This window comes from Lagenorhynchus albirostris, chromosome 16, assembly GCF_949774975.1.
Source record: "Lagenorhynchus albirostris chromosome 16, mLagAlb1.1, whole genome shotgun sequence".
In the NCBI taxonomy this organism is placed as follows: domain Eukaryota; kingdom Metazoa; phylum Chordata; class Mammalia; order Artiodactyla; family Delphinidae; genus Lagenorhynchus; species Lagenorhynchus albirostris.
Genome location: NC_083110.1, coordinates 12,045,028 through 12,069,918, shown reverse-complemented (window position 1 = coordinate 12,069,918; position 24,891 = coordinate 12,045,028). Strand labels below are relative to the sequence as shown.

Below are 24,891 nucleotides of genomic sequence, written 5' to 3'. Positions count from 1 at the left end.
TTTACTGTCTGAATGCTAAATTTACTTTCTTCGAGGAAAAAAAAAAAAGAGGGAGTTATTGAGGAATTACAGTGGAACAACTGGTAAAACAGGGATACCCAGAGAAAACCTAGACATTGGTGACCTTGACATCGGTGTCAAGAAAACTTTTCTAAAGCTTTGTTGTTCAGTACACTAGCCATTGGCAACATGTGGTTATTGAGCACCTAAAATGTGCTAGTGCGGATTAAAAATGCACTCTAAGTGTGAAATGCCACACACCGTATTTAAAGACAGTACAAAAACAAAGACAGGGTAAAATATCTTTACATTGATTACTTGTTTAAATGATGATAATTTACATACGTTGAGTTAAGCAAAGAGATCAGCAAAAAGTGAAAAAATATTTTAAAATATTCTTAGTGATAAATATTTATTATGGTACACAACTTTTTTTTACATTTCTTCTCATCTTAACTACTTATAGTATCCATATTCTCTTTTAACTCCCTAGGCTCTTAAAACATCGGACAAAGGCCAAGGAGCAGTGCTTTTTTAATCAATCTTTTTTAATTAATGAATCCCCTATCTTAACCCTAATCCTGAATTTCAATGCAGCTAAGTCACACAGTCAATTTTAATTATCCAGGATTCAGTGCAGGGAAAGGGGATAAAGATAGAAGAAGAGAGGCACAAAGCTAATTGATGCTGGAATATAAAACGGAGATCATTTCCACCCCGAGATGTGCACCTGGCACCAGCCTGCCTCTCAGCTCCATTGTCCTGTCAGCAGTAGAGGACCTAGCCCAGGACTAACAGGAAGACTCCAGGATACTACTGACAGTACGCCTGGGAATGAAAGAGTTGACCATGCTTTCTTATTTAGACTTGGCCGACCCCATGACTGGTCTTTTCAAATCTGAGACTCTTGACAACATGGCCCACTTGATTGATGGTAACAAATGGCTGTTACTGTTTACTAGGCTCATTTAGATTGCCTTTCTCCAAGTATTCTTCAAATACTCCAGGGTATGTGTTTCAGGAGTCCAGATTCATCAAAAACCCTGAAATAAGGCATTAGGGGAATATCTTGTGATTACTGTGTCAGTTCTTGTCTGTTTACCTATTTATACAGACATGTGGGTGCTGTTACAGACACAGCCACTGGACTCATGCTGCATCTTAATCATATTTGTTCAAAGCCTATGCTTTAAACGTTTTCTTTCCTGATACTTTCAGTTAGCGCTACATCTTGTCATCTTGAAAAATCTTGCTGTTCACCTTTGGTAGCCAAAGGTGACTGGGCAGACTTCTATTGTCTAAGATACTAATTTGATCACATTCTGCTCAACTCCTTTACATCCCTGCCTTTTCCGCATCATTCTGATGTTTGTGTGTGCATGACTCATTCGTATATTCATTCCACAAACACTTACCAAGCACCTGCTAGGTGTCAGACACTGTTAGACATTTGAGAAGAAATAATAAGTTAAGAAAGAAGGCACAGCCTCCTGTTAGTGGGATTGTAAATTGATGAAGACGCTATGGGAAACAGTACGGAGATTCCTCAAAAAATTAAAAATAGAATTGCCATATCCAGCAATTTCACTTCTATTTACCCAAAGAAAACAAAAACGCTAATTCAAAAGGATATATGCACCCTATGTCCACTGCAGCATTATTTGCAACAGTCAAGATACGAATGCAACCTAAGTGTCCATCAACAGATGAACGGATAAAGAAAAGGTGGTGTGTGTGCGTGTGTGTGTGTGTGTGTGTGTGTACACACACACACACACACACACACACAATGGAATATTAGTCATAAAAGAAAATGAAATCTTGCCATGTGCGACAACTTGGAGGGATCTAGAGGGTATTTTGGTAAGTGAAGTAAGTCAGAAAGAGAAAGGCAAATGCTGTATGATCTCACTCATATGTGGAATCCAAAGACAAAAACAAAACAAAGTGAAAACAGACTCACAGATACAGAGAACAAAGGGTGGTTGCCAGAGGGGAAGTGGGGGTGGGAGTGAGATGAAGGGGATTAAGAGGTGCAAACCTCCTTAGTTATAAAATAAATAAGCTACAGGAGTGACACACACAGCGTAAGGAATATGGTCAGTAATATTGTAATACCTGTACAGAAACAAACAGTTACTAGACTTACCGTGGCGATGATTTCATAATGCCTGCAAACGTAAAATCACTAGGCAGTACACCTGAAACTAACATGATATTGTACACCAACTGTATTTCAATTAAGAAAAAAGAAAGAAGGCACAGCCTAAAAGAATGCTCGGCACATGGGCACTTAAATAAGTGTTTATTGCATGAATGTAGTCCCTGACGTGTGGAGCTCAAATTCTACAGGAAAAGACAGTTATGTAAGTAAGTAATTGTACTTCTGTACGACAAATGCTAAAATGAAAGCATATACAAAATGCAGTGAAAGCAGAGAACCATGTGCCCCGCTTCACTGGAAAAAAACAGGGAAGGCTTCTCAGAAGAGGTGGCCTGTGAGTAATCCAAAACACTTGAAGGCCTAGAGTCCAGAGTTGACACTCGAACATTACCCTAAACCAGCTAAACAAATTCCAAGCTGATGACATCTAAAAGTATGACGAAAAGTCAAAGCTCACTTGATTTGTTCTGTTTACGCTTGGGGCTGCCAATAGAAGCTGCAAATTCACTATGACTTGCGGGTCCTATTCCATTTCGGTCTCTCCAGTTATCAGATTCGCTTCCACTTCCCAGGTGTTCACGACTGTTGGACCTCGAGAGGGACACTGATGAACCCTGAAAACAATCAAAGCCAGATAAGGAAATGTTTAATAAGGTAGGTTTCCCGGGGTGGGAGGAGAAAAGAATACACATTAGACCACTTATCATTTATTTCGATTGCTGGCCAAGTTACCCACGAATGCTGATTCTCAAGAAGAGGCTATGGGACCTGTCTATAGTCTTTGTCTTCCAGCTACCAAGGACACTTGGAAATACACACAGTGAAGTGTTTTTCCTTCATTATGAGGGAGCTGATGATGAGGGCGCCCAGAGGAGTTCTGAGAGCCCCCAGTATAACGATTCATTCCTGTAAGATTTAGAGGATTCCTATTTTGGGGAACAAGGCAAATCCTCCATCTGGTATAGCAGAGATTCTCTGCCTTGTATCACACAGGACGAGTAGGGAAGCGGGGCAGCTACACCCAATGCTTTGACAGGAATCGAACTCCCAGGCTCACAAGAGTGGAAGGGTGGAGAGGAATCTGGCATTATGTCCTGTATTAACTCTCATTCAAATAAGTACATGATCTCTCCCACAAATTACAAGTACCTGGAAATTCTAACTTTTTTAATTCCCCCAAATCAAAATAAAAATAGTAATTTAAAAGATATCACAGTTTGCACTGAACTTGCATTTACTCATTCTTTATTCATTTATTTAATCACTGTATTACAGGTACCATACTTTGTACTCTATCTACAGTATTAAAGTTAAGATTCTCTGGTTCTAAAAGTTTTATGTTTACTGGGTAATTCCAAGAGAATCATTTACTCTTCAGGTCACTAAACTCACTTAATTCAATCCCGCAGCAGCATAACCACAGCTGACCGTACGGGGCTGTAATGCTTCTTTCTTCAGGGCAGTATAATACCACTCTGGAGGCTTTCTACCTACCTCACTGTAGCCATTGTAGGATCTTCCTCCCCTTTTCTACTCCAAATGTCAGATTACCCTGGGACTCGGTCCCCGCATTCCTATCATCTCGCTCTACACTTTCTCCTTGAGTAATCAATCAGTAATCGCAACCTCTGTCAAGGCTTAACGACAGCCATGACTCAAATTTTTACCTCTGGGTTTGAATTCCCTACTGAAATTCAGCATCACAGAGCTGCCAATCTGACACCTCCATTTTACTGTCTCACAGGTATTTTAAACTTAGAGTGCTTGAAATTGTATTGTTGATGACCATCTCCCCAGCTGCACCCAAACCCACCCCTCTCCCAGAATTCCTAAATCTCAGTGGCGACCATTCATCCAGTTGCTCAAGCCAAACTTCAGAGAGTCATATTCGTTCCTCCTCCCCTCACTACATCCAATCTATCAGTTAGTTTTATCAATGTCATATCTAAACATACCCCAAATCTACCTACTTTTCTCCATCTCCACGACTGTCACCAATAGCCTCCTTAATGGACATTTTGATTCTATCTTGCCTCCCACCCCAATAATCCATTTTCCATGAAGCAACTAGGTGTTTTTTTTAAATGCAAACTAGAACAAAATCATGCCTCTCATAAGTATAAAGTCTTTCCATGCTTTTCTAGTACTTTACCATGGGCTGAGGTGCTCCGTAACTGAGTCTCTGCCTCCCTCTCCAACCTTACCTTCAACGTTCCCCATCCACCTTCTGCTCCATGAACTTACCAGTCTGTTCTGACTTCAAGATGATAATGCCAGCTATTTCCCCGGCCTAATACTCTTTTCCTAGATCTTCGCAAGGCTGGCCCTTTCTTGCCATCTAGGTCTTACCTTAAACATCATCTGCTCATTAAAGCCAGCTAAGACTACCCAGTATAAAGCAGCCTCTGTTTCACATTTATCAGGGACTTTTATTCCTTAATGCCTTCTTGTTAACTTGTTACATATTTCTTTCTACCCACCAAAAAGAAAGCTCTGTCCATGAAAGGAAGAATCTATATTCAAGCATTGTATCTCTAGTGTCTAGAATTGTGTCTGAAACACAGAAGGTCCTTAATAATAAATATTTGCAGAATACTGGATCTCACAGATACCTTTTCGTACATCTATGGGATCCCCTTTGCTGAACTGTGGGAAGGGGCATAGGGAAAGGAAGGCTCCTAAGACCAAATAAATGGTCTTTTTCAATTAAAACCATCTTTAACATTATACTTCAACCTATCCCATGAAGCAAGGGAAATAAGAACATGCTCAAAATTGGTAATTACCAGAAGCATTAATGAATTATTATGTAGTATTTCTATATATTTTAAAACTTCCGTATCTAAACTATTTTTGAGTACAAAAAAACCACTCATCTGAGATCTAAGCTGATTTAGTTCACACAGCTATATCAGACCTGGCTAAACGATGTTTTCTAAAAACATTAAGTAAAACATAATCTTTTGATATTTATTACTTCGTTATCTACTAACTAGAGTATCACGAAGAGCAGCTCACCTCCACTCTTATGTCTGTAAGACTTACAATAACCAGACAACCTCATTACTCTTAGTGCTGGGAAAATTAAAAACCATTTTTTGATTCCCAATGCAGGTTTTATTTGCTCCAGAGAATATGTAACCATTCCTAATGCCTTTAAGAGATGACTAGCAAAAAGAAAAGGAAAATCCCAAACTTTTGTAGTTCTGTTGATGTGACAAAAATATTGCAGGTCAAGTAGCCTTTTGTTTGACCTTTGCTGTCCCAGTATATCATCAAGTGGATAGGGTCATACTTTTGAGTCTTGAAGAAAACAAAAATAAGCCTCAAGCTACCTAACTTCTTCTCTAAAGGAGCTCTTTGGAAAAGGCTAATTTCTCAAAAATTCCTTAAAACTGGAAACAACTGCTCAAATCTGGCTTCTCAGAAATCTGAACAAGTTGTTCAAAGCCTCGGTTTCTTGCCTTAAGCAAGCTTCCCAGCGCAGGAAACTCATGTGCCTTGATCCCAACACACCGAACAGCCCTCACCCATCAGGACCTACTGGCTAAGTGTGCTTCTCTAGAGCAGCATTCTACTTGTCTATTTGGTTTTGTTTTTCTTTGGAAAAGATTAAGGAAAAAGAGTGTTTCTAGCTACCCTCCAATTTAAAAATAGTGCTACAAGCAGAGATGTGGTCCATCTTTTAATAAAAATTGTTTAAGTTCTCTTCACTTTTCCCCAGGTCCTTCTCAACCCAACCCTGTCCCTGTGTTCTAACCCAAAGAAACAATCTTCACTAATTGCCCAGTTTTTAATCCCTCTGAGCTATAACAGAATAAAGAGAAGGGCAGGCACCTGCAGATAGCAGCTGCTTCAGAATATCAGATCACGCTGTGTAAGGGCCCTTTCACCTCCTTTCAATGGCTTTTGGATGCATGAAGAAAAGTTCAAGTCCTACACACCTGGAAGAATCTAGAACCATTCCCTACGACAGCTTGGTTATATTTCATCATCAGCAGTGTTTAAAGGGACCGTGAATAAAAGCAGGTAACGTGGTGAATGCCCTTGCACTGATCTCGCTGGTTACGTCCTCTCCCCTACCTTTCAATGTGAATGAGCTGTTAGACATTAGCCAGGAAGGTAGAACAGGCTAGCCCAAGAAAGCCAAAGCAAAGAAAAGCCACAGGAGGGGATTCAGCCCCTGAGTCAGGACCCCGCACGTTCCTGCCCACAGAAAGTGGTCTACTTGTCCTTGGACAAGTGCCAGAGCAGAAGGGTCTTTCAGCTTCTGACATGGTTTCTGTGCCATCCCCCTTATGGTACGTCCCTGTAGAGCACTGTGTCCAGAAGGGAGGCTGCGTCAGAAACAGACTAGACTTTGGCTGAAAATGTGGATTACTGGTTCCTGCTGGCTCCCTCCCTGATGAGTGGAGATCCTGGGGGAAGAATTTGCATTTTTAAGCGCCCCACATGATTCTTATGTCTTTTAAGGTACAATAACACGGCTCTAGAGCATTTATATATCGCCTTGCTACGTACCCTCTTGAGTTAAACCATTAGGAAGAGGAGTATAAAGAAACTTTGTAAAATGAATTCAAGTCCTCTCTCTGACAACTACTACCGTGACCTCAAGTAAGACACTTAACTGATCTGGGCCCCTTTCCCTCACTCGGAGTTTCTAGGTATCTAATAAGCTTGTGGATGAAAATGTACCATATAAACCCACAAAAAAATAAATGAGTGTGATCTGATAATTATTACTAGCACATTATGTGTTCATGTAACACTCTAAGGTATTCCTTTGGATATAAAACGCATATCTAGTTTGAATGTGCAGAAATACTTCCAGCAATAAGCATTCATGTATGTATATGAACACATCTTTCATCAGGCTCTTGGTTTTCTTCAGGGTAAAGTTCTTCAGTGGAAATAACAGTAGCTGCTAAATATTGCTGAGAACTTCCTGCACACCACGCTGAGCACTGGATGCCCTCTCCCACATCATCCTGAAACAACTGCAATGAGGAAATGGGCTCAGAGGTGTGAAGTCACTCATCAAAGCTGTACATGTGTCGGTGGTAGCTGTCAGGCCCCACAGCCCCTGCACCTGACAAGTACGTTATTAGAATGATCATCATTTCAACCTGCCACACTACTGGTCTTTGAGAAGAGAAGTGAATTAGCATTTCTAAAGTGAAATATTTCATCTCTGAAACTACAGAAACACAATCAACCACCTAACACTCCACTCCACCAAAGGTGAGGGTGAGCAGAATGGAAGGCTGCAGTATTCAATACATCAGTGGAAGCCTAAGAATTAGCACAGCAGTTTTAAGGTCTCTGCCAGTGAAAGGAGATATTTATTTTCTCTCAAAGCTACAATGGCAGAAAGAGGGGTGTACCTCCTAGAGCCTCAAATTTTTCACAATGGTTCCTACATTCTAGCTGCTGACAGTAACTTCAATCTTTAAATACAGCCAGCTAGGTTGCTACTTTAAGTCTGACAATGAAATTCACAGGAGACTGTTCTTTTTAGTATTTCAATAGTATTTTCTTTTTCACTGACTCAGAGACACAAAGGAAAAAATGTCATGTTTGCTTCTGCCTTTCATCAACATTCTAATTTATTACAAAGAAAACGGGTGGAGAAAAGAAGGTCACTCTACAAATGCTAGTTATTAGACTAACCCTTAACCACTATTTGTTTTTCAGCCTACAGTGTTCTGGTTGAACACTGTGATTCTTGGATTAATCATTTTCATCCACGTTTGAGTTTGCACAGCCTCACCAGTAGTGTGTGTGCACGTGCTCTAACTCCACCCCACTCGCAAAAGGCTTACAGCCAAAATCTGACACTCTCCAACTGAAAAGGCCTTGCCGAGTGAGTCGTACAGCCTAGCTGAGAAGCAAGGAACCCTGGATCTCTTCTCCACGTGGTGAGGATACCAGCTTCCCAGTCTCACTCTGAGCTACAGCCAACATCGAGGAAGCATAACCTTTTGGAGCTCTCGTTTGTGATACTTCCTGCTGTGTTCCTGGCACATCTGAACACACTGAATTTTTAACTCACATCTGAGAACTTGTTTTTGTTGTTGGATACTTGCCTTTTCCTCCTATGGTGGGCTTGCGAGTGATACCCTTGGATAAAGGGATTCTTTATACATTTTTTATGGAATGTTACATCTGTCCTTTGCTTAATCTCAGCCCTGCTCTATCATTTATGACACTCTCCCCCTAACAAAAACAAGTTTATCCAAATTTACACCTCCTTCACAGCTGATCAACCACTGTGAGAGAAGACGCATAAAAGATCATAATATATTGGATTGTATCAATTTCATAGCAATACGTTTACAGGAATAGAAATGAAAACAAATCACCATTAATAGATTGTCCTTATATAAATAGAGAATGGGAGAGGAGAGAAGATTGTTCTCTTCTGCTGAGAGAACAGACAGGAAGAATAGGTAGGGCATGACTCTACAAACCTCAAAAGTGGTTGTCATTGTGGGCTTATAGGACACATGGTTGGCCCTTCTCAGCTCCTTGATAGTTTCAGCGGGCATGGATTTAGAAAACCCGAGGCCACTCCAGGTATTTGTGGGTGTTCTGACCTCCGTCACCACCGGTTTCTTTAACATAGCTTTGGAAAACAGAACATACAACAAATGCTTGGTATTTTTAATGAATTTCTTAAATAAGATGTTGATGAGTATTGTTTCTTTGATATATGTAAAGAAATTATCACTGAATATTATTTCTTAACACAAAATGCCTTAATATATCCTCATAAAACATTTTATACAAAGTAGTGGTAAACTTTAAAATGATACATTATTTCTTAATTGGTCTAATGCTAATCTACTCAACCTCAACAAAGTTTGTGCAACTTGAACGTAAACATTCTGGGATTCCTTTTATGAAGGTCCAATTTCTCAGTTCAACATCAACACTGAAAAACCTTTTATGTGTTTACTGAAAAAAAAATCAAAGTATAGATCATTAACGTGTCACATACCTTTGGTTGCTAATAACTTTTTCTGTTCATAGTCAAATGCCTGAAAAAAAAAAACAGAGAGAAAATATCTTTATTGTCAGTCTATCCAAATGTTATGCCAATACTTCATGAAAAGATTTTGACTACAGCCCATGAATCTGCCTGGGGCAAACGCTCAGCTCTGCACCAGAATGTGACAGTAATCCATGCAAGTCTGATAAACTGAAACATGTTTTCAAAACTAATTCATTGGGCTTCCCTGGTGGCGCAGTGGTTGAGAGGCCGCCTGCTGATACAGGGGACGCGGGTTCGTGCCCCGGTCCGGGAAGATCCCACATGCCGCAGAGCGGCTGGGCCCGTAAGCCATGGCCGCTGAGCCTGCGCGTCCGGAGCCTGTGCTCTGCAACGGGAGAGGCCACAACAGTGAGAGGCCCGTGTACTGCAAAAAACAAAAAAAACAAAAAAAACAAAAAAAACCTAATTCATTATAATAATAAAGTACTACTTCCAACTTTAAGTCATGACAGTGACAAAAGTTAGAAATTTTCCTTCAAAAAGAAAAAAATTCCTATTTACTATGAAATATTTAACACACCAGGACCAATGTATGCTAACGTATAGTGAATAACCTAATAACAGTTATGCTAAGTTTCAAAATAATGCATTATCAGAATGCTTAAGCAGTACAGTAAAATTAAACCTAAATAAAAATATAAACCTAAATTTAAAAAATAAAACTTAGTTATCTTTTATTGCACAGGACTAGGATGGCACCATTTATTCTTCCCATTCACATTGAGTAAGTGACTATGACACAGTCTGGTCTACATAGGGACCAAGGTAGCTCATTTTGAAGAAAGAAGTCCAGATATAGCTACATCTCAAATGCTAACCCAGGGTTCTCAACTCGCCAATTCAGGAACTGGCTTAGACTTGATTTAAGAATGTCTCTTGTAATAAACTGTAACGGAAAAGAATTTTTAAAAAAGTATATAGATATATACATATATGTATAACCAAAATCGCTTTGCTGTACAACTGAAACTAACACAATATTGTAAATCAACTATACTTCAATAAGTTAAAAAAAAAAAAAGAATGTCTCAAAGGCCTATCAGATAGGTCAAGAACCCACTGGGCAAGAGCTCTTTGGACCTTCCTCCCAGGAGGACTATACCATCATATGTAGGGTGTCCATATAATTTATGGTCTGAAACAGGATACTTCTGAAAGTGAAATATACTACAAATGATTAGGCCAAAATAATAAAAGTAAACAGGCTGACCTAGACCAGCCAGAAGGAACATGGCAGTAAATTGGGAGAGTCAGATTTTTAGATAAGCCAGTTTGATAATGTTTTTGAAATCCTAGGCGTAAAATGATTCTGGGAGTTAAAATCAACTTGCAATGACTTCTAAGGGCAAGATGTGGGGAGATGCTAAAGTTACTTGTTCAGTAAATATTTATTGAGTGCCTTCTGGCTAAAGGGACTGTGCTGCACTTTGTGTAAGAATATTACAATGAATCAAAAATAATCTATAGCCTCAAATCATAGAGAGGCTTAGCAGGGGTGAGTAAGAAAAATAACCACAAAATAAATTAGAAAGTGAGATAAGTGTAAAGAGAGAGCTGGAGATATAGAAGTCCAAGAATGATCAGGAAACAGAGATCATCTTCAGCTATAAAGCAATCAGGGAAGTCTTCAAACTATTATCATTGATTTCCTGGTGATTGTAAGAGTCACTTCTTCACTAATGGCGTAAATACATCTATTTAAATTGAAACTCTATCACCAAGAACATTTACATCCATCCTAAAAGAAAGGAACATGAAAGTGGTTCACTATAGGTATATACCCGATGGAAAAGATGAGAATCACAAGATGGATGAAAACCATAAAGGGATCATAAAGGAATTTGATACTTCTTAGATGAGAGAACTTTAATTTATAATAAGTGAAAATAAATCCGCCAGAGAAAATGTAATAAATGTCTTTTTTTCTAACTTTGCACTTTATAAAGGCTATGGCTTTTGTAAAAAACATTCATCTAAAAACTCTTGAAAATGTTCAAATGCAAAGGATTAGAAAAACAGACAAGCAGGATTGTACTGTAGTTTTCACTGGAATTACAGAAGTATGATTTAGTCCCATGAATTAATTTCTTTGACATAGCTGTGACAACTTCTTTATTTCTAGGATTTTGTGAAGTTTTTCCCTTTTTCGAAAGTGGGGGGAAGGGAGATGATAAATCTCTTACTACAAAGTAGGTAAGTCTACCCAGTAATTCAGACACTGAAATCAAATGTTTAGAGGCATCTCTAAAAGCACAAAATCCTTATCTTTCCTATTGTGATCTATATGAAAATCAGATTTCTGAATTTCATGATCAATAGTCTATTTTGAGTAATTAGCCTAATACTTTGAAAATGGATACAGAGAAAATCCCTGCTGAGGAAATTGTTCAAAATAATCATAAAAATCTGTGAACCAACATAACCATCAATATTTAGCATCTCCTTTCAAAACACTAAAGCTTTACATTAGTTATTTTTATAACTAAGGAACACCAAATTTATCTTCTCCATTTCACAGATAGAAGAATATTATATCTATTTATCCAAGAGTATGTCATGAGATAGTAAATGCTTAGAAATAACAGCTCTCATATTTATCTACATTTTTTTTAAACAGATGAAAAATGTCATTTGCATAAGACACAGTGACATAGACCATGTCACTTTTAATATTATATTTTAAAGACTTCTCAAACTAAATCCTGCATTTCATTTTTTTTTTTTTTTTTTGCAGTACACGGGCCTCTCACTGTTGTGGCCTCTCCCATTGCAGAGCACAGGCTCCGGACGCGCAGGCTCAGCGGCCATGGCTCACGGGCCCAGCCACTCCGCGGCATGTGGGATCTTCCCGCACCAGGGCACGAACCCGTGTCCCCTGCATCGGCAGGCGGACTCTCAACCACTGCGCCACCAGGGAAGCCCTGCATTTCATTTTTAATGTTTATAACGAAACCAATTCCTAACTACTGCATATATATTTAAATTTAATTTCTGGTCTACTGCTAAAAGCTCACTGAATTCCCCATTCCCCAACCTAGGCAGCCTACATTTGGATGACTTGTCCATTTTTTTTTTTTATCATTACCTGCATGTTGACATATGATGGCCGTGGGGCAAGGCGGGCCCTTTCGTTGTTCTGCTGGGCAGCGGCAGCCCTCTCTGCAGCACGCTCACTCCCTGGAGCCTTCTTGTCAGCCAAAGGGCTTTCTGCAGTACTCAGCTCAGGCTCTGAGAGCAACCTGTCAGTGCTGCTGTGAAAGAGAGTTTGGGATTGAACACTCCACCATTACATACAAATGTAGCACACATTTCCTAGGTGCCACATTGACTATGTAGGTTTACCACTGTCAACCATTTACACGTATTATCTCATTTAATCCTCACGGTACTGCTATGAGGAAGGCAGTCTTATTATCCCTAGTTTTCAGATGAGGGGAGTACCTTGTCCAAGGTCATACCTCTGGTAAATGGTAGAGCTGGGATTTGAACCCAGACTTTCTGACTCTAGAGATGGTGCCGAAACTATTTCATGATCTATATTCACACACATTAAATATAGCATGTATGATACACTGTATGCAGTACATATGAAACAGACATACAGACAAGATTTCTAATTTACATACATCAAGGAGATATCCCTGACCCACGTTTACACAGTCTAAACAAACTGAGTCAGTCGGAAGGCATGCAGATGATCCAGTTCTTTTGTGTGCAATATACATGATATTGCTAACAAATCTGCTATGATAAAGGCAGCAGGTATTCTTTAACATCTGTTCAGGGTGCAGGGAAAGAACACGAAAGTGCTTCTTAAAATGGGGGGCAATTATCTGAATTGTAAGAATTTATAATGCCCTATACACGCACCTCAAGTTCACATCCAACGGCATGTTAGGCTCAAGTAAAACAGACATAACAAACAGTATTAGTCAAAGAGCTGATTTGCTCACACATTCTTCCTTTTATCATTCACTCTTCAGTTGTACCAGGGGAATTCAGAGGAATTTAGAAAGGACTATTAGAATACAAAAGGAGCAGCAAAGAACTTTGTTTGACAAAAGTTCAGAGAGGCTTCACACAGGCGATTGACCTGGAATTTAAAGGGCATCTGCAGGTTCGCCATTGTGTAACAGCAACTCAGAGGGAACAGCATAAGCAAGGGAAAGGAAGTGTGCAGTCACTGGTGGTTTCAAAGCCAGAGTGTGACAAAAATTACTGGAACAAAATAAAGGATTGATAGAGCTGATAAGAGACTGGAGACAGGGAGACCATTCCGGAGGTTGCCGCTTAATTCAGATGGAGATAATCAGTTCACACTTACACACTCAATGAACACATTTAGTGATGAAAGGAACAGGTATATACTTCAAATGCATCAACACAGAGGGAAAACAAAATCATTTCTCTAACCTATAATAAATAATGTTAATTTGGTGTATTAGTATCATGTTAAGAAAAACACAAGTAAAGCAGATTTGGACAAAATGGGAACAATGGTAGTTAATCAAAGAGTTTATAAAAGTAAAACAGATTTTGCTTTTTATAAAAGCAAAACAGGTTTTGCTGAAAAAAAGAGGAAATAATATATATTAACACAACACTGGAAATCAACTATACTTCAATAAAATCAATTTTTTAGTTAAAAAAATATATATGTTATATTTGCCTAAACACACTCTATTCTGTAACGATATAAAAGACAGTAGAGGAAATTGGGTAGATGAAGTGGATGGGAACAAAACCTTTCGATGTAGAAGCATTCCACTGTTTTGCGTTTTTAAAATGTGAATAGACTGCCTATTTGAAAAAAATAAAATAAATGGAAGAAGTAAGGATAACACATTTGTTATCCCTAATGGTGCTATGGTAAGAGAGAATTATATTTAATATAACATATGCATTCATACTCACTGTGATTTGTAATAAGTAAAATCATGATACTGCCAAGTATTTATTACCAAAGTGAACAATTCACTACCTTGGAACAAGGGAGCCATAGTTTAAGCTGGAAATTCAAAGCCAAATGAAGGAGAATTCACACTAAGAAAATTTCTTACAGCAAAAATCGGAGAGTTAAAATTGCCCTGCTGATTACTGAAGAGCAGAGAGAATGCTAAAGTTTCAGAGCAAAAGAGATGGTTTAGGGAATCCAGAAATAAACCCAACCAGCTAAAGGAAGGGGGGAGGTGACAGAGAAGATTTAAGGGCACTAAAAAAGGAGACAGCAGGCCTAAAATGGAGTCGCTTGTGCTAAACCCCACATCAACAAACCAAGACTTGATACCTAACCTAACTGCAGTTGCAGCCTCTCCTAGGAATGTAATCTTAACCAGTCCTGTCTGGAATTTCCTGGCCAACACTAGTGAGGTAACCCACCAGACAGACCGCTGCCTTCTCCCAAAGGAAGGTAACCTTGCCTGAAATAATCCTTTCTTTTCTTTATGACTTCCTTGTCCCTCCTTTTTTCTCCTTTTAAAACGTTTTCTTTTCTGCAGCATTTTGGAGCTCCTTTCTATTGGTAGATGGGATTCTGCCGATTCATGAATTGTTGAATAAAGTAAATTTTATCTTTAAACTTACCCAGTTGAATTTTTTTTTTTAAACAGATTTGATGGCAGTAATAGGACTGAAGGAGACTTCCAGTAACTCTGGGAATGAGAAACACAGGTGTGGCACCTGCAAACCCTTTTGAGTTCTCTGTCTCTCTCACTGCTTCTGAGGACTGTAGGTAACTTCCTCTCAGTTCTGAGCTCTGCTCTCTTTGCACTGAGCTCCCAATCTAATTGGCTTTCCAATACAGGGCAGGTCAGCTGGATCCGGCAGATGATTCTGCCGGGAGCTCAAGCCCTTAGCCTTTATTTCAGACCACAATAGTCAATTAATTGGTGGAAACCCCCAGGCCTTGATTCTGTCCCAAGATCCATGTGGGAACTATCAGTTCTCCATGTACGTGGAGCCCCTAGTCCTCAGTCTCCATTTGTTGAGGTCTGTTGGTTCAATTCTTTCCCCAGGCCAAGGTCCCATGGCAGGAATTGTTGGTGGTATACACGAGACCTTTACCTGGCTGGGACACAGCAAAATCCTTTGGTTACTGCCAATTTGTTAAGGTGCATGTGTGTGTTTATCTTGTTTTCTGTAGATAAAAGCTACCACTAATAGGAATCTCAGAAGCCAAAAAGCCACAAAAATTCGTGGGCATGGGTGAGGCACTTAAAAGCTGATAAAGTACTCTCCACCTAACTCAAAGGACTCCCATGTTCAAATAAGCTGGTCATGGAACAGGTTAGCTTGACACTAGGTCATCCACCAACCTCAAGAAGATTTCCGTGAAACAAGGTTCACTGTAAAATACCACACAATCCCCAGGCCCACAGCACATCCTTCTTAGATATTGATCTGGCTCCCCCAAACCCAAAACGGCTTAGCTGAAAGAAATGGGATCCTTAAAATTCAAAGAGTTAAGCACTCCACCTTCTGGTACACTTGCTTATTTTACATCTAAGAACTATGGTCCTGGAAGCTATAATTATCTATAAAAATGGCAAAGTGTTACTAAAGATGACCTACAATTAGAATGGCCATTATGAGTAATGTTCCAATTATATAAGATCATTTAAGAAGTGCACTTAAAAGCAAGGACTCCCCACTCCCCCCCTCAAAAAAAATGGTATAGCTATTTTAATTGGAATGCAGAAAACTCCAAAAGGCTTCAAAATTCCAAAATAGCTTCAATGAAAGATTCATTGCAAAAAGGCTAATGAAAAATTAAAGACACAAGAGGTACCTAAAACAAGAGACAATAAGACTGACATAACTACTACTGCTCCCCTCTATCCTCTTTTTTTTTTGGCCATGCTGCACATGTGGGATTTTAGTTCCCCAACCAGGGATCAAACCCCAGGCCCTCAGCAGTGAGGGCACAGAGTCCTAACCACGAGGGAACTCCCTATCCTCTTTTATATGAGTACTCACTCCAGTAATCCTGTCTAAATTTCCTTTCCACTCTGAAGAGACTAGAAGATCACAAACAAATGTCTGACAGGTTAGTGGTCATGCAGTGAAACCACTGGGACCCTGTGGGGCTCCTGGGCGTGGAAGACTTTCTGTGTCCCCTGTTTCTTGTTTGCAGGGAATAGACTCCAGCCTCTATGACCTTCCCTGGGTTCCAAAGGGCAGATTGGAACAGCTGCTAATTAGGGAAGGGAGGGGATACAGAGACAAGGGAGGAGCAGTCAAGAAACAATAGTGCAGCCTCCGGGCAGGGTGCTGATTCTGCATCAAGGGACACACGGAACATCTTTGAGCTCTTCTACGGAACTAAAGACTCCAACAACTGGAAGACAAACTGCCTGATGAAGCAATCCTCATTCCAGACAGAAACTCACGGTTTGACAGCCTTGAGAACCAGAAAAGCTCATCAGGAGACCACCTGAGGCCAGATTAAAGGAGTGGAGGCCCCACACACACCCTGCACCTATCAGCAACCCCACCCTTGAACCACTGCTATAACAGTCCTCACCAAATCCTCCCAGGTTAGGACACACAGGTTTTCAGGGCACAAGCCCGCTGTGGCCCCCTTTGCTCGGCAAAGCAATAAAGCTGTTCTCTTCTACTTCACCCCACACTCTGTCTCCAAGATTCGCTTCAGCACTGGTGCACAGAGGCTGACTTTTCAGCATCAATAGACACCCTCATATCTACCCTCAAAGGAGGGCCCCTGAATGAGCTCCTCCCAGAATTGATGAGATTCTGAGGGATTTTCTTATAAACTGCTACATTATTCCCTTAAACAGCTAAGGGAAACTAAATTAAAATTCATGAAAAACCTTGCCAAATTCTGGTAGATACTAGAGCTACACCCTCTATTTTAAACCTCACTTGGAGCCTATAGGTGGGATCCTGGGAAAACTGGCAGAAGCCCACGAAGGGAGAAAATTCTTACCAGAGTCAGCTCTCCTGGGTCTCTGTCTGTAGTACCCAATAAAGAGAGGAAAATAAAATATTTTTGGCACCCTCTTCTGGAATACCTCTTAAGTCTAAGGGGTTGTTCAATACTGCCAGAAATATTTACTGCTTGTCCACACCGAAAACTGACAAGATAGTTAAAATATTTTTTTTTAAGTAGCTCTGCAGTCAATAGTTGGTCAAAAATTGGAAGCTGATATTCAGAGGCTGATGGGAATTTTTTTTTACGTCTCCTCCCTTAAACTAAAATTAAACTATGCACTCAGAGGGGAAGAAAAACCCTCTAAAGGCTCTGTGAAAGGATTTACTAAAACATTCCAAAGGCAAACAGCTCTAAATCCAGAACACAGAAATCTTGTGGTTCCCACCTTAGTTAGAAATCTTCTCCCTGATATTTAAAAAAAAAAAAAAAAAAAAAAAAAAAAAGCAGATTAAGGATAATGTAGTTGGATGGGTGGCTCAAACTATAATGTCATTTAGGCTGCAACCCAATTCTTTGAGGAATTGAGAGCAACTGTCCTTATCTTACAAATCTTTGCAAAACTAGAAACTAGCTGTAGAGGCAGTTCAAAGTCCACCTATTCTTTTTACCAATCCTAAAACCTCCCCTATTCAGAAGGCTTATAAGTATTGTAGAAATTCTGGCCTTATAGGAAGAAACCAAAGTCCTTGGAGGAACTTGCATTCTTTCCCTGTACCTTTGAGATGTAAATGTTCTACAAACTTTAGGGAGGTAATTCTTTTTTTTCTTTCTTTTTTTTTTTTTAGAGAGGTAATTCTTATCAGAAGATGAACAAAAGGGAAAAGGTCATTTGAAACTTAGGTGGACAAAAAAATTTTTAAGTGTCTTCCCCACAAATACAGTAAAAATCTTCAGCCGTCTGAGCAGGTAAACTTAACTTATTCCATCTACCAGAAAACAACTTAAATCCAACTTTTTTTTTTTTATAACGAGTGAAATTTTGTATTACTGTACCTAATTCACAGCAGTAATTAAAAAATGGAACCCAAAAGGTCTCTGTTTATGACTGTCAGTTTATGTGTGTCTATGTATGTGTTGCAGATATATTGAATTTTCCACCTCCGGATGGTATTGCCAAAATTAATTTGTAAAAGAGCTCTATGTAAGTGGCTTTAAAAAATTAAGTACTTATATAAATTAAGTAAATTGAATCCAGTAGTCCCCCTTTATCTGTGGATTCACTTTCCATGGTTTCAGTTACCCACAGTCAACCTCAGTCTGAAAATATTAAATGAAAAATGCCAGAAATAAATAAGTCATACGTTTTAAATTGTTTGCTGTTCTGAGTAGTGTGATGAAATTTCTTGCCACCCCACTCCACCCCATCGTGGAATTCCCCAACCATCAACATCATCATAGCTCAATGATCCAGGATCAGATCCTCCATCTGATATATCATCAGAAGGTCAACAGCAGCCTACCACTACATCACGATGCCTACATCACTCACCTCACTTCAGTTCATCACATAGGCATTTTAATCATCTCACATCATCACAAGAAGAGGAAGGGTGAGTACAGTACAATAAGACATTTAGAGAGAGAGGGAAAGTGAGAGAGAGATACCACATTATTATAATATATTGTTATAATTGTTCATTAGTTATTGTTGTTAATCTCTAATTAAATTTTATCATAGGTATATATGTATAGGAAAAACCATAGTATACACAGGAATTCAGGACTATCCATGGTTTCAGGCATCCACTGAGAGTCTTGGAACTTATCCCCAACAGAAAAAAGGGGATTACTACAGATGTTAAGTGGGATAAAAGTTTTTCAGTAAACTTTTTTTTTTTTTTTTTTTCCTGTGGTACGCGGGCCTCTCACTGTTGTGGCCTCTCCTGTTGCAGAGCACAGGCTCCGGACGCGCAGGCTCAGCAGCCATGGCTCACAAGCCCAGGCGCTCTGTGGCATGTGGGATCTTCCCAGACCGGGGCACGAACCCGTGTCCCCTGCATCGTCAGGCGGACGCCCAACCACTGCGCCACCAGGGAAGCCCTTTCAGTAAACTTTTAAAATAGTTTCTCTAAAATCTTTTTGGTAACCTAAACCAAAGTTTTGCTAAATTAAAGTAAATGATGGATTGTCATTGAATATCCAGATCATTTCCAAGTAAGATAAAATACTAAAACATTAATTACTGAACACAGGTTTACCACTTTGGGCCTTTTTATTTTTTTACAGAGAAACTAAAGATATTTGGATACATTAATAAACGTGTTTTGTGCCACACTGAGAAATTTACTATGGAAAAGCATATGTTTCTAGACATTGTAAAAAATATTAAGTTGTCAAGTCACACAATTGTTTACTTCTTTTCACTAAAAAGGTTGTTTAGGGTTAAAAATTAAATATATATTATATAAATATGTTTATAATATATATATGTATATATATATAATTAAAGTTACTAGAAATAATAAGGAAACATTTCCATATTCAAGGAAAGTAGGATGTGTGTTTTCAGTAAAAGAAGGTATGAGGAATGGAGAGGAATTTTTGTTGATGAAAATAAAACTAATTTTGTCCTGAAGTGAGACTGGTTACTGCAGAATGGGAAAGAAGAAAACATAAGACCAAACTGTAGAAGTTTTGTGGGAAAGGAATCTTGGGAAAGGAATTTTATGTGTGGTCAAGCAGGCTAAAATTAGAATGAATTTAAGTGGGAAAAAAATGAGTTTTAATATCAACAGTACATCAGTGCAAAATCAGAATTGATTTTCTCTCTGTTAAAAGAATAAGTGATTTTGAATTACTGGTCTGCTCTTAGTAAGAGATTGTAAAAGGTTGTTATTTACCTTTAAGTAATCTGCCTAGAAAGCAAGTATTTTGTGCTTTACCAAAATAATTTCCTATAACAACTATTTAACTTTCTATATTTGCCTGTGTGGTCTTCAATTGTCACTTTGGTTAAATGGATAAGTAAATGTTGTTTCACAGTGACCTATGATCCTATTTGACCAAGTGTTTTTAAACCTTTTGATATTTTTGACAAACTTCCCCCAAATCAAATCCCAAATGAAATCTTTCTGACCTCAAACTAACTTTGGGATTTTCCAGAGGGCTCCTGGGACACATCTCAAAAGATTTGTTCCCTCTTCTTATAAAAGGAGAGATTTTAAACTAATTAGGCTTCTTTGATGTGTTAAATTACATGGGAAGTATTGTCAAATAAAAGTAATACTAAGCCCTCTCTATTTTGTATTTGTATAGGTATATAAGTGTTCCAGAGCTGTGTGAAATTCCTAGAGATGTGATATGTCCAGGTATAATGTTATCAGTCATAATTAATATTAACGTAAACTGGTGTATATCACAGAAATAACTACATTTCTTTATCAAATGAAATCTCATCAGATCCTGAACAATGGGCATTTTTAAGTCTTTGTCATTTACAGAGACTTACTGTCTTAGATGCTTCTGCAAAAGTGTTCTTACAAAAGTGTTTCATCTTCAAGGAGATTCATGGGAAGGATTTTAACAAGTGCATGTTTCTGATAACATAAAGGTCATAAAACTGAAGTGGATTCAAGCAGAACAAATATCAATTATTGTACATGGGACTAAATGAACTGAGGAGAATGATTATAATTTTTTAATTATTTTTTTTTGTTTGAAAAATTGCTAGATCCTTAATGTTTTGTTTTTCCAGATTTAAGGAAACCTTTTTTCCTAAGTTATCGATGACTTACAGCAATTTGGTAAAGTATACCTTTGTAAACAAAGACGAAACATTTACTTTTCTCCCTACCTGATCCCTCCAGAAACTCTTTGGAAACTCTTCTGTATTCTTTGCACAGCAATACAGTTAGTTATTTGCAAAGGTCAATAAGAACCTGTTCTCCTTGTAACAGAACACATTGGAAACACTGGCTATATTACCAAAGCTTTGACTGAAATGTCATATTTGAGAGAGACGTACACAGACTCAGATATGATCTGACAGCTTTAAGGAACTAAGGTTAACTTAATAAAGCCAATAAAGCCCCTTGAAAAAGATTGGCCTGGTACTCTGATTACAGGGTTCCTGGCAGCCTTACCCAGTGAGTAAGGAAGGTCATTTCCTGGCAGGCCCAGGAACTTCAGGTTATTTTGGGGACCTTATGAAGAGAGGAATTCACCCAAACTATAGGTATTGTAGGTAAAATCTGATGGCGAGTCCTTGGCTTGGCTTTCTGGCCTCAGAGGCTTTTAAGAGTTCAATCTGAGATTCCTTATGAAAAAAGTTCCTGCAAAGCAGTTTTAAAAAGTACTCATACAATACAATCACTATTCTTGCTGCACTTATGTAAATAAGCCAATTTTAAAGCAAACAAATTAGTTTAACTGCAATTATCTTTTGTTTTAAAAAAATGGAAGTAACTGTAGAGAGAAAAATGTTTGTACTTTTGTCGATATTAGATTCTAGTGCTATTAATTTTGAGGTTTTTTTATATTCCTGTAAACTGGACTGGATCCTGAATTCTTCTAGTTCCCTTCAAATAACTAGCCACAATTCTCCAAACTTATGTTTCCAATTTTCTCCCACCCTTCTGATTTGGAATCACTAAGAACAAAGACGGTCCTTGAGTCTCCTTGGAAGGGACTATACCAGATCCTCTTCACTACTTAAGATGGCAGCCAAATTTCAGAGACTTAGGTACACATCTCACAGCTGAAGAAGTCCCCACCTGACATCTGGTCCTGTACAACCAGCTGGAGACCTCAAAATCAAACTGACTAGTTGGAGAAGTAGCTGACACTGAGGCAGACTGCTTCCTCCTGACACCCCAGATCAAGACTTCACATTTTAATTAAATATGAAACCTTTTTCTTCTCTTTTTCTTTCCTTTACTCTGTCTAGCATTGATCCAGAAAGATAATACAGTCATCTGAATCTCTCAGGCCATTGCTAAGGGAGGTGACCTCTGTAATTTAGAACTTTTTATTTCAGGTTAGGAGATTTACTTCCCAAATGCACTGAAAACTTAAATGACTCATGGCTTGAATGGGCAAATGCAACAATCCCTGCAAGTGAATCCATGAACAGCACCACTTTAGTGGGAGTGGTTTGTGCCCCAACAGTATTTATCTTTGTCTGTGGTGGTTATCGTTCTCCTCAGGCATATGGGTGCCTAGATGGCTGGCGCATAACAGGGCAATGCCTCGAGTTATCTAACTGTGTCCCTAACTATTTACAAACAAACTGAGACACTTCATTGGACGACTCCCCTGAATTTATATTGCAGAGTTAGAAAAGTCCAGGAGGCTTTCATGGTTCAGGATTCACATTCCATAGCAGGGCCCTACTCCCAGGGTTAAGAGTAAATGTAAATGAAACTATAATCAGGAATCTCTCCTTAACTCTTGAAAATACTGCAAAATCTAACAAGATAGTAGCTGCCCAACAGAATTCCTTAGATTCTCTGGCCAAAGTTGTTCCTTTTTTTTTTTTTTTGCACGGGCCTCTCACTGTTGTGGCCCCTCCCGTTGCGGGGCACAGGCTCCGGACGCACCGCACAGGCTCCGGACGCACAGGCTCAGCGGCCATGGCTCACGGGCCCAGCCGCTCCGCGGCATGTGGGATCTTCCCGGACTGGGGCACGAACCCGTGTCCCCTGCATCGGCAGGCAGACTCTCAACCACTGCGCCGCCAGGGAAGCCCCCAAATTTGTTCTTGATAATAGAATAGCCTTTGATTCTCTTTTAGCTGAACAAGGGAGTGTCTGTGCTGTGGCCAACACTACATGCTGAACCTGGATTAACATTCTGGGCAAGTGGAAACTCAGTTAACTAAAATCACTGAGCAAGCCACTTGGCTTAAAAAAAGGACTCCTTCCTTAGGGTCTTTCTTTGACTTATTTGATTTTGATTGGTTTGGGTCTGGGGGACTATGGCTCCGAACTGCCCTCCAAACATTGGAAATGATTCTACTTATAACAGTCATAGTAGTCTCCCTGGTGCACTGTATTCTCTCAAAAGCTTTAAATGTATGTTTGCAGCCACTAACCACTGAGCAAATGACCTCCCTAAAACTGGAATGCCAGAAAAGAAAGGAAGAAAATGACTGACTAAAACAACTGTGAGCCTCAAGTCATGACCTGTGAATACCACAGAGATTCAATAGCAAAAAAAAGAATCATGACCTGTGAACACCACACAGAGGATCAGTAAAAGCTATAGGAACTAAACTATAGAGAGGTAGCTGAGAGTGGTGCTAATGCCTTAAATTTTGATCACATCTCTCACTTGGGCTGAAAGTCTGATCAAAAGGAGAGAATTGTGAAAAAAGGGACAACAGGCCCAAAATGGAGTCACTTGTACTAAGCCCCGTATCCGCAAACCAAGACCTGATACCTAACCTAACTGCAGTTTCAGCCTCTCCTAGGAATGTAATCTTAACCAGTCCTGTCTGGAATTTCCTAGCCAACACTAGTGAGGTAACCCACCTGATCGACCCCTGCCTTCTCCCAAAGGAAGGTGACCTTGCCTGAAATAATCCTTTCTTTATGACTTCCTTGTCCTGCACCCTTTCTGCCTTTAAAAACCTCTTCTTTCTGCAGCTCTTTGGAGCTCCTTTCTATTTGCTAAATGGGATGCTGCCAATTCATGAATTGTTGAATAAAGTCAATTTGATCTTTACATTTACTCAGTTGAATTTTGTTTTATAACAAGGGTGAAAGTTATCAGATACTATTCTTAATAAAATTTTTACAAGTAAAAAGAGAAGGTAATCATAAAGAGAAATGAAAAACCCATGGATAATGTCAAATGCACTTGAACCAAAGAGCGCTAACTATTGAGTTTAACACAAATCCAGCCCGTTACACACTTTCTTTCAAAGGATCAAGGGATTTTAAAATTAAAATACATACTGTAAGTGTGAGTTTTTTGTGCCCTGCAATAGTTCTACTGTCTGCCTCTTGGCACAGGAAACTTTGGAGGGACCCATCATCTGTTTCAAGTCACCAGCATTTCCAGAATGGGAAGGACTTCGGGGCATGCCTACTTCAACAAAAGCATCATTACAACCTGCAGAAGAAGAGAGAAAAAACCAAAAATCCAGACATCATCTTACTATCAACAGTCACCTGCAATGGAAACAAATCAGAATCCAATTCTATGGAGACAAAAGCATAACAGCTTTCAGCTACAGAGAAGATGCCTTAAATTCAGGCTACCTCAAAAACTCATGATGAAATTGGAAGACCCTCATGTTTCTTTAAAGATTGTTAAGGATGAAGGTATTATTAAAAGAAATACTCTACTTGGGAAAAAATTACACACACACACACACACACACTTAGTAAGTTAATGCTTTCCTGCTGCACAATTACATTCACTTTAATTTAGGAAGGGCCAATGTAATGGGAAAGTGGTTCTTTCTATGGCAAAGTGCTCTTTCACCATGTTCTTTGGAATTTCATTCAAGATACTGTCTCTTTGCAGTCTTGAGGGAGGGTGAATCATGACTAGTTAGAAAAACCCACTCCAAATCACTGCACAGACTTTCTACAATCCCCTTTATCCAATCAACAGAGCAGGCTCAAGTTCAGAAGGACAGATACCTTCTGCAGGGTTTGATTTGGGAGATGCCTGCTCAGATGCAGTTGTTTGTCTGGATGGATCACCATGATTTGCACTCAGCACTTTTTCTCCAAGCGATGAAGTGGATATTGCACCATATTTTATATTCGGAGA

The 24,891-nt window shown here is 39.2% G+C and overlaps 1 protein-coding gene across 1 annotated transcript in view; it reads right to left on the bottom strand.

Moving 5' to 3' along the window:
- Nucleotides 1-24,891, bottom strand: part of BICC1 (BicC family RNA binding protein 1) — a gene marked incomplete at its 5' end in the record, with an annotated part of 124,064 nt that overhangs the window by 13,308 nt on the left and 85,865 nt on the right. Inside the window, 6 exons of the mRNA XM_060126941.1 lie at nt 2,622-2,778; nt 8,635-8,789; nt 9,165-9,204; nt 12,304-12,469; nt 24,066-24,222; nt 24,759-24,891. Coding sequence (XP_059982924.1) covers nt 2,622-2,778; nt 8,635-8,789; nt 9,165-9,204; nt 12,304-12,469; nt 24,066-24,222; nt 24,759-24,891 — 808 coding nt within the window. The remainder of the gene's footprint in view (nt 1-2,621; nt 2,779-8,634; nt 8,790-9,164; nt 9,205-12,303; nt 12,470-24,065; nt 24,223-24,758) is intronic.